General features: G+C 38.7%; 1 protein-coding gene across 1 annotated transcript; it reads right to left on the minus strand.

Annotated features, from left to right (window-relative positions):
* Nucleotides 1–348: 348 nt before the first annotated feature.
* Nucleotides 349–9,618, minus strand: cds1 (CDP-diacylglycerol synthase (phosphatidate cytidylyltransferase) 1). Its single transcript, XM_008335840.3, has 13 exons — nucleotides 9,293–9,618; nucleotides 8,530–8,696; nucleotides 7,325–7,421; nucleotides 7,060–7,157; nucleotides 5,725–5,864; nucleotides 4,129–4,187; nucleotides 2,619–2,701; nucleotides 2,287–2,374; nucleotides 2,140–2,208; nucleotides 1,910–2,062; nucleotides 1,309–1,428; nucleotides 767–870; nucleotides 349–686 (listed from the first exon to the last, which is right to left on the minus strand). The coding sequence occupies exons 1-13, from the start codon at nucleotides 9,359–9,361 to the stop codon at nucleotides 563–565; spliced, it is 1,371 nt and encodes a 456-aa protein (XP_008334062.1). The 5' UTR covers nucleotides 9,362–9,618; the 3' UTR covers nucleotides 349–562.
* Nucleotides 9,619–10,058: the final 440 nt, after the last annotated feature.

Raw genomic sequence — 10,058 nt, forward strand, 5'->3', positions numbered from 1 at the left:
TGACTACTTCTAACTATTTCACTGTTTTTGCTTTGACTGAGACCACAGTGTCATCAGGAAAATGTTTACCAATGTTAGAAATCTATAGTTTTTCAAGTAAAAGTATATTTTGTATTGACTTGTGGTGTATCTTCCTACGTTTCTCTGCAACCATCACCTGTAATAGAAATACAGGCAATGGAGATAGCTTTGTTTACTCCCTATATACAGCCAATGTCTGTGACTCAACAACCGAGACTCAGCAATGGAGCTGCTAAAACAACTGCACAGAAATGCTGACTAAAATAACAAATTATCAAAATATTCATACCATTTGTGTAACCATTTCATATAGCAACATTTAAAATAACAACATATTATTAGTAGGCATCTCTATTTTTACAACCCTGCCTCCTGGTGCTCACAGACTTACAGTCTGTTAAATAAAAAGTAGTCTGGTGCCTATGTGATGTCCTGTCATGAATCCAGGTCAGGTCCTTAGTCATCTGTCACACACAAACACACATACTCTGCCTTTCACACTCATGCAGACAGACTGACCGCCAAACCGCCAGTTCCTGATTCAGTCTGCAGGGGGTAGCAGGCCTCTTTCTTTGAGCTGACTGTGTAGAGTGAAGAAGATACTGAGCTGCTGCTCGGGCTGAAGCATCAGCAGCTGCTGCAGGACTTTGCTGGGATTTGGACCTCTGCACAAACAAGCACAAAACAAGTTGTTCATTTGTCCGTTTTTGTTAGCAGATCCCTGATTGTTGGTCTGTGGGCTCACCTGATGAAACTAGCAATGTAAACATGAACAAATGTGGCCATCAGGTACTGACAGTCGAAACGGTCCATAATGCCACCATGTCCCGGGATTGTGCTTGCAAAATCCTTATGAAGAAGGAAACAGAAAAACATTAGGACTGGCATTCGATTGGGTTTCATTTGAAAATTCTCTAGCTAGCTGAAACTGAAAGCTTGTATAAAGATTTGATGCATATGATACAATTGTTAGCTTGGCACGGGCTACAGATTAGGAAAATACTTCCAATCACTACAAAGAAATAGTTAGCTTGCTGCTGGCTCTGGTAGCATAGTTAGTAAGTAAGCTCTGAGATATTAAAAAGCCTCCTTCTTGTCCCAAAAGATTATATTAACAATCGTAATTATATTTAGCTTAGGTATGCTTAACACTGGTTCCTGAAGCAATGTTATGTTAATGTATACTATTTCTTAGCTTAGGGTTGTAAGTTATTTAGCTTTAGCTTCTGAAAGTTAAACAAGTCTTATTTTAGAAGAAAAAGGTAAACACTCAAAAAAGAGAGTTACTTTGATTTTAAAAGCTCGTTTGAAACCGCTGGCAAAAAAGCCACCAAATGGTCCAATGAGGGAGGCGAAGGTGGAGAGGAAGATGCTGTGAATCTGAAAGGGATACAGCTTCACTGTTTCCTAAGAAAGGAAAAGAAAAAAACATGTACTCAAAACAATGTAACTAAAATGATATTACTAAAAATTACATAGGGAAATATTATTGACACTGGTTTATCTGTTTTCTGTTTGTAATGAAACTAACAACATGCACAACCTGTTCACATGATAAAGCTGTTTATTTCTGTGGTCTACTGTTCATAAATTCCAATAAAGGCCAACCAAGTCGGGACAGCTGTGGTTCACTGCTCGTCTTAGAGCATATATACAACACGTTTGTCAACCAAAAAAGAACCGGTTTTTATACCTGCATTTTAATTGAAAACTCTGTCTCCTTATTTCCAGTTAACACGTATCACAAGTAACAAATACAATGTTGATTAAATTACTCTTCACAAGAAGTGACTTGATGAAGTGTGAAGGCCTCATCTATCTGTACAGTACTCACTGATGCCAGTGAAGGAAAGGAAGTGAACATTACTACAATAACAAGTAATCTTACCCATCCAAGTGTGTTCTGGATGACAGCAGGGAGTGTGTACGTCTGTAGAATGAAAATTTCTGTGGGCGCACACTCGATCGTAAAGCCATTTGTTTCACTGTTGAAGCCGACAGGACAGACAAAGTACTGGAACTGAGAGAGCAGGTACGCCAGCTGCAAAAGGTCAGAGGTAATGGTCAGGCCTGTAATTTACATCAGGATGAGGAAGTAAACATGAACATGTGTCTCACCATGAAGCTGAATAACACGGTGGAGAAGAAACCGCCAATGAAACCTTCCCACGTCTTCTTAGGAGAGAGCTGCAAAGACAGGGCATTAGAGCTCTGAAGTCATGTGACCTGATTATGGCTGATCATGTGACAGAAAAGTTGGTTTACTTTGATGAGTGGTGTCCGGCCAAAGAAGAACCCAAACAGGTATGCCATTATGTCATTACAGATGACGATGGAGATCGGCACAATAAACCTTAACACAGGTAGGAAACATGGTGTGTCAGCATCACTGGTTTCAGCCTACAGTCAAATGTTCTCTTTTTTCAGTGAGATCTTGAACACATTTTGACATATCTTGGTGACTTGGTGTCAAGACATGTTATCTGACTCAAGACAGCACTTAACAACTTTAATTATTGATTTAATGTATGTTAATGTCATACTATTATATAAATACAGCACACACACACACACATTAACACACACACAAATCTTACCAGATCATTCCCTCAAACAGGTTCTGGATGACAAGGTGAGACTGAGTTACAACAATCAACAGAGTCACATGAGTCCAAGCAAACTGGAACAAACAAACAAAAACAATCACTGAAACATGTCACTTACTAGAATGATGTCACACCTTTGACATTGCCTACACACACAAGCAAGTCAATAAGAAAGGCCAGCTTATTATTAGCTACAGAGGTGTAGCTATATTATTCGTGCAAACATATGCAACCTATTTAAAAATAAAACCCCACTGATTTTCCTTTGTACTACTGTACACACACTTTACAATAAAAAAAATGCATAAAGCCACTCTGATGTGCTTAGCATGCCCAGTCAACAGAGGGCACTATAATTATGGTATAAGCCTTTCAATCAGAGCACAAGCTTGTCAATTTTGAGAATAGCAACATAGCCAAGACAAGCCTCTGTTTCTACTTTTATTTATCTATTTGAAGATCTTTGGACCTGCAATGTTCGCACTGTCGCTCCACAAGAGTAGTGAGTCAGCCATTAAATCCAGGGAAATAGTATGAATTAACTTCACAGGGAAAGTTAGGCCAGAGGAGCTATAAGTAGTTGGCCCAGCATAATCTTTACGTAAGTGGATGCTTAGCATTAAATCCAGGAGAATAGTTTGTCTACCATTACCTCCAGATAAGTCATTAGCATAGAATTAGAGAGTAGGTGGCATAGCATACGGTCCAAGAGGTAAGTTAGTTAGCCTTGCAATAGCTTCAAGGGACTAGTAACCTTAGCATTAGTGCTAGGAAAGCTTAGCATTACATTGAGAAGAGTAATTGGCTTAATTTAAGCTCCTAGAAAGTTTTTAGTTGAGAGTGAACTTACCTGGAAGTGTCAGAGAAACGACAAAAAAAAAAAAAAAAAATTAAGGTAAATGTAATTTGTTCATGACATCACAAATGTGGTGTTTGTGAAGACTGCACTGAATAAGATTTGCTTTCAAAATTGAGTAAGTGTGACAGCATTGGGCAGCTCTGGGCTTAGCGGTAAGGAGATCATGCTTTTAGTCAGAGGATTGCTGGTTTGAATTCCACTCCCAGCAAGGCTGTGGTATGTATTAAAACAAAAGACTCATCCACACCCTGGCTGCAGCACACTGGCCCTCTGTGTTCAGTGTTATTTATATAGATATATTTACAATATATTTAAAAAATGACAGTGAACAAATAGACACTTGGGAAAACAAATAAATAAAAAAAATGCTTCTTGTAAATTATTGTTAGATTTATTTGGCTAAGTTTGGCTATTACTGGGCCATACCAAACTTTTCTGTTGGTTAATTGTTATCAATGTTAGACTAATACAAGGCTATTTCTGGTGAGGGACAAGATGACAATAACATAGGAAAACAGCAATGTTGCTTGAAGAGGAGTGAAGGACAGTGAGGAAGAATAGAAAAAGAGGGAAAGAAGTAAATAAAAATATGAGGTAAAAAAAAAGGAGGGGAGGAGTGTGGTTACTGTGGTTGATACACACCATATAAAACTGCAGGCGATAATGTTTCTTCACTAAACTCAGCACAAACATGCAGAAACCTGTAGAGAGACAACAACATGCAGTCACTGACACAACAAAGTACTGTATACACTGACAATACAAGTATACACAACATATTAACTATGTTTACGTTCGACTGCAGTTAGACAACACAAGCACATTAAATAAGAAGGGGCGGGAGTCCGTGTGTGTGTGCGCGCGCACGAGCGTAATACTATATATATTTAGTAGCACTTCATGGTCGCTGTACACGCTCAGGCAACAATGCTGCCCTCTGCTGGACGTCTGGAGCCACATATCTTTAACAGTAGCTAACCAGAAATTAAAATGTACTCTATGTTGTCACAGTAACCACATGTACTAATAATAATTAAGAAGTACAGCCGCGCATTACATGCCTTAAAACCTGCATTTAAACTGTGCATTTTGGTGAATTTTCTAATACTAAATATTTCTAATCAGATGTCTCAACCATCAATCTCTTGGTTTTTTGTCCTTTAGAATAATTCCTTAACACGTCTAACTTGTACTGTGAGGCACCATGTAACACATTAGGGTTATTTACACATTAGACTCATTCATTAGTTAGCATTAGCATGGGGGTCAGGATGACGTTGATGTGTGACAACAGATATCTGTCAGCGTATGAGTCTGTGTCAAAATGGTTAACTGTGACTATGCTAGATATGCTAGATAAGACAGGTCTGTGCTTAGCAAGGGTAGCCTTTGGGCGAGAATGTGACCGGTTTGTTGTGAAACCAGTGGAACCTGCTCTCTAACTGTGCTGTTAAACCAGTCCAGTGTGAACAATAGCAATCTAGCGACTTCATCCAGACTCCAAAGAAGCTTTAGTTTAGACCCTTTGCTACTTTTAAGACAAAAAGGTTCAAACTCGCACCAGTTGTTTAGTTCAACAGTGCTTAGACTTAGACAAGGTTGGTAAAATACACAATGTTACACATGTTTTCATTTGAGATTATGAGATTTAAATATTTTTTGTGTACTGAAATATAAAGTGTTGATTTAAGTGTATGATTTCAGACAAACTCAGTGACAATAAATACAACCATTCGTCTAAATGTCACTGTTATGGTTACATTTTGGTTCATTTTTTGTTATTATTATTTGGCTTATGATGTTATCTATTTTTCTGCAACTAATCTTGTTTTACCTAGTGTTTCTCCATTTGTGCTATTTTGGCTATTTTTTATTCACTTCACATCTTTAAACTAGCAGTTGTTTATGGTTTAATCTGGACTATATCGAATCTGTAATCCTGCCAACGCACCGTTTTTCTGACATGCAATAGAAGTCTGTAAATAGATCTTCTACATGGCGGTTGTGTGACTTATGGTGGCCAAAGAAAGTGTCACGTTTTTCTACAATTTGTAGCTACATTGTAACGTTACAGTGTAAATAACTCATGGAGTGACTGACATCAACTTAAAGAACACTTAATGACAGACATACAAATATCAAGAAAACAATTTCTCTGTTTAGGTATTTGTTTGTGTGTCTGTCTGTGTGTGTGAGTGTTTTTTTTGTCTGTGACAGGCTCAAAGGTCACATGATCACCTGCCAAGTAGAGAGCAAAGGAGATGAAACGATGATAACGAGACAGGAATTGCAGAGGCTCCTCCCTCTGAACCAAAGCTCCGAAGTAGTCGGCCAAGGTCTCGCCATAGAAGAAGTAGTTCACACAGACCAGGAAATACCTGAGGAAACACCTCAGTTAGCAGGTTAGCAACAGGTACAAGTCAATGTACAAAATACAAAAATGTAGAAAAATCACATGATTATTTTCATTGCTAAACCTTTTACAAAAAACTTTGGTCTGTTCATAAACTAAAAGCAATCTGAAACCTATTAGAAGAAGATAATAATAATAATTATTATTATTATTATTTTAAAAACATCCTAACTGACACTCAAACACTATGCCTTGGAAATTGCTTTTTTAATAGGCTCTGTGCTCTACAAAACTGCAGGTTTATTTCACTGATGTTCCAATGGAAAAACCTTTTTTTACCTGAACTAAAAGGCATGTTGGGTCTATATTCAGTTACTTAGGATATTTTGGGTCAACTGACAAAGAGCTCTTGCCTTTAAGTCAGTGTTTTCTCAGCTACTTATTCTAACCTTGGTCAAATCTGTGTGTGCGTGTGAGTGTGTGTAGAAATGTTATTTCCAGCATGGCAGAGATCTTTGCACCAAGGTGACACACACACACACTACTGTATATATATCTGTGTGTAAGCATGTGTGTGTCTGTGTGAGTGTGCCAAGGAGTGTGTTCAACAGATTTTGTAAAAAAAAAAAAGTAGTAACTGGATGCCTGGAGATGTTCACACTGGTCAGGGATTTAACATGACATGTTTAATTTAATTCAAATTAAACCACTTATGGTTTGGATGAATTTAAAAAGCACCAACAGTTGTCTCTTAGCACTCTGGTTTACTCAAAGTTTAAATTTTACCAAATTGTGAGTGCGTTTATCATGCAAGGCAAAATACTTACATACATCATCATTTTTATTTTTTGCTGATTAATTCATAAAGTGCTCTTATTTATTTATCATCTGTTCTCTGCTTTCTGGTCTGTGGTTGTAATCAAATGCTACTAAAGTTTTATATTTGTATTTTAAACTAAGACTTTTGACTTGTGCTAAGGTAAACTGATCTAACAGTTAGGTGTTAACATGCTAACAGTTAGCTTGCTACTGTGTTAAAACTGTTAACATGTTTTAACACAGTAAAATGTTTTTAGCATACTGGTTTTTGCTAGAAAAATAAATTGGATTAACAGTCACCTATAACAATCGTAGCTTGTTAGCTGTGATGCTAATGTGTTTGTGAAAACAACGCCAAACAAATGCTCAGGTGCAAACATTAACCTGCATCTTCTTCTTACCAGCTCAGAGTCCTGAACCACGGCAGCTCGTACGAACGATAAACTCTGTAGCCAATGGTGATGATCTCCTGGAAACACTTGATCTGCACCGTCATCACCTAATTCATGTGACCGAAACAGGAAGCATCAGCTGACAAAGCAGCAGGTCTGGTGCCAAACGTTGTGTCATATATGTTACATATTTTCAGAATTTTTCCTGGAAAGTTTTCAAACTGAGGGAAGTTAATGTAGCTTGTTAACAGTGAAAAATAAATCAGTGACCTACCACTAGTATGAGAACAATGGGTCCCATGTAGATGATGAGGAAAAAAAATGTTATCATGGCCATTGACAAAACTCCACGGATCCAGTAATTCTTCCATCTATGAATAATAAAAAAAAATAACTGTAAAATTTACCCTCTTAATAAATAATAATAAATGTGTTTAATTAATTCACGATGTTCTGTAATACATTGTAAAGCGGTCAAGTGTGACTAAAGGAAAGTGAACTCCTTGTCATAGTGACACAGCTCACCACTGCTTTTAACCCATCACCAAAGTGAACAGTGGTCAGCTTTAAGGGGAGCAGTGAGTGGGGACGGTGTCATGCTCAGAGCACCTCAGTGGTAACTTGGCAGCTGGTGGACTAGAACCAGGAGCCTTCCGGACCCAAGTCCACGTCCTTAACCACTAAGCCACCACTGCCACAGAGCTGGGACATCATCAACAGAGCTGATTAGGAAGACGAGGAACCTCATACTGTGTATTCAGAGAGGTTTGAAATGATGTGTGTGAGGACATCGCCAACTGCTGCTGTTGTCTTGTCACAACATTACTCTCTTCTTCTTCTTCTTTCTAAGCCGCAACCCCTCCCTCCATCAACCCCCAGCCCCCAATACTCCTCCCCTCAGCAGAGATTAGTCTTTCACTGGGAGTGAGCCTTTAAGCCCAGTGACCTAGCTGTCAATCACAGACCACGTCCTTTCACCACAGACACTCCTCCCGGTTTTTATCACAATTTATTTACACATGCATAAAGACAAATCTGTTGTTTTCTGTTTTTTCCAAATCAAAACACATTTTCTTTTAAATAGCTATCAGGTTTTTCATACCAAAATTGTATACTGAAACTGTAAATCACAGCCTGTACACACACCTCTGATTATGCAATCTTCACTAGTTCAACAGGAAGAGCATGCAACAGTATGCAAAAAAAGTTCCTTTTTTTTACACTTTGCTCTGTGGAAGAATCTGGATCATTAAATGTCAAATGTAAGTTTGTAACGTTTAAAAATCTGTTTTAATTCACGTTATTTGCAAACTGATTATATCTGATAAATATCTGTTGCAATCTCAGTCTGGATTTCTCCTTCCATCTGACTGTAAACAGCACAAGACCACAGATGACTATGTCCAGGAGAGGAGTTTGGTTTACCTAGTTACAAACATCGGTTTATGTGTGTGTGTGTGTGTGTGTGTGTTTTCATACCTGGGTGGAAGCCCCTCTAGAGCTTTGTTCAGACACTCTGGAGTGTTGTCAGTGTCAGCTGTGGACAGAGGAACATCAGGAACATCTGCACCCTCTGCTTTACAGTCCACATCCAAGTCTGCATCAGCTTCAGCATCGGACTGAGGCCTGTGGTCTGAGTCTGCCTCCTGACACACACACACACACACACATAAGACACACATATATTCACTGGTTTAAAAACATTATTTATATGTTTCAAACTTTCCAAGTCTTCAGTTTCACATCCTAATACAAGTCTCCCTGCTGTGTTCACTTGTCTCCTCACTGTTACGTCCTTTGGTTTCTGTCTTCATCCCATCACTCTATTGTATGTTTCCTGTGCCTGCCTCCTAAATTCACATCTCTTCACTTCTTTATATCTCTTTTCATGTATTGGTCTTCTCACCCTACTGTATCCCTGTCTATGCTTCTCTGCCCTGTTCTTCACCTACATAACAACAGCAACAACTACAGCACATTTCTATATTTAGTGCTTGAAAATCATATGCTTACTTATATTGTCTACATAAAAGTAATTTTCTCCTTATTTTGTTGAATCCCATTCTCCTCACTCACCTGTATTCTAAGCACTTACATTTATCCTTATATCCTTTCCATTTTCGGCTTCCTTTTCTCCTTTTTTTTTTTTTTTTTTGTGCCATCATTTCTTAATTCATGATTTATCGCTCCCTCGTGTCCTTGTTTTTTCGTCTCCTCGCTTTCCTGTGCCCTTGTCTCCTACCTTGTCGCTCATGTCCTCGGCGCTTCCTCTATCGTCTCCGCCGCCTCCTCGCTTCCTTAGCTCCGTCATGTTCCTCCGCTCTGTGTATGTCTGTGAGTATTAGTGTGTGTATTAATGGCTCGGTGTGACATACACCGGGTCAGGAGTTCGGGTTCAGGCCAGGTCCAGGTTCTGACCCATTTAAAACTCACTGTATCTTTCCAGTTCCGTGTTAAAAGTGCTGCAGAGTCTGTGACGTTTTACTGCGTGTATTTGTTTATCACCGCAGTCCCCGTATGTCCCGCCCACTGCCGCCAACACCTGTCAGTGACGACACATCACTTCTGGTAAACCTTCATTATAAAAGCTTGAGTTCAGCGACTTTCAGGGACGGTTCATGTGTTAGTGGAATACTGACAATGACTTCGCAGTAAAGCTTCATGCGCTTCCTACTTCTACACGTGTTATTTTTCTGTTCAGCGGAGGTCTTTTACACCAATCAAATCAATTTTACACCAATCAATCGAGGAAAAATGTTGTATGAGCTCACAGGCAGTTATTAATCCCCGCTCCATCCAATGATAAGTTTGTGTTATTGTAGCACAGTTAAAAGGTGTCATAGAGGGGTTTAGTGTGTTTTAAAACAATCTATTTTCTTAATCCATTTATTTTCCAGACAAAGGACCCGAAAACTGACGGAGAAATTGAGTAGGACACCCTTACTTTATAACATATTTGGTTTTATATTAAGCTTGGCCTGATGCAATTCATAAACAGTGTTAGTTGG

Source organism: Cynoglossus semilaevis, chromosome Z, assembly GCF_000523025.1.
Source record: "Cynoglossus semilaevis isolate Cse_v1.0 chromosome Z, Cse_v1.0, whole genome shotgun sequence".
NCBI lineage: Eukaryota > Metazoa > Chordata > Actinopteri > Pleuronectiformes > Cynoglossidae > Cynoglossus > Cynoglossus semilaevis.

What these genes read in the sequence shown, in the direction of transcription:
- cds1 (XM_008335840.3), bottom strand. Translation starts at nt 9,361, where the DNA reads ATGACGGAGCTAAGGAAGCGAGGAGGCGGCGGAGACGATAGAGGAAGC. An exon ending in CTGTTTGAGGGAATGATCTG is followed by an intron (nt 2,375 to 2,618) that starts GTAAGATTTGTG and finishes ACCTGTGTTAAG; the next exon opens with GTTTATTGTGCCGATCTCCA. An exon ending in CCGTGTTATTCAGCTTCATG is followed by an intron (nt 2,063 to 2,139) that starts GTGAGACACATG and finishes GACCTTTTGCAG; the next exon opens with CTGGCGTACCTGCTCTCTCA.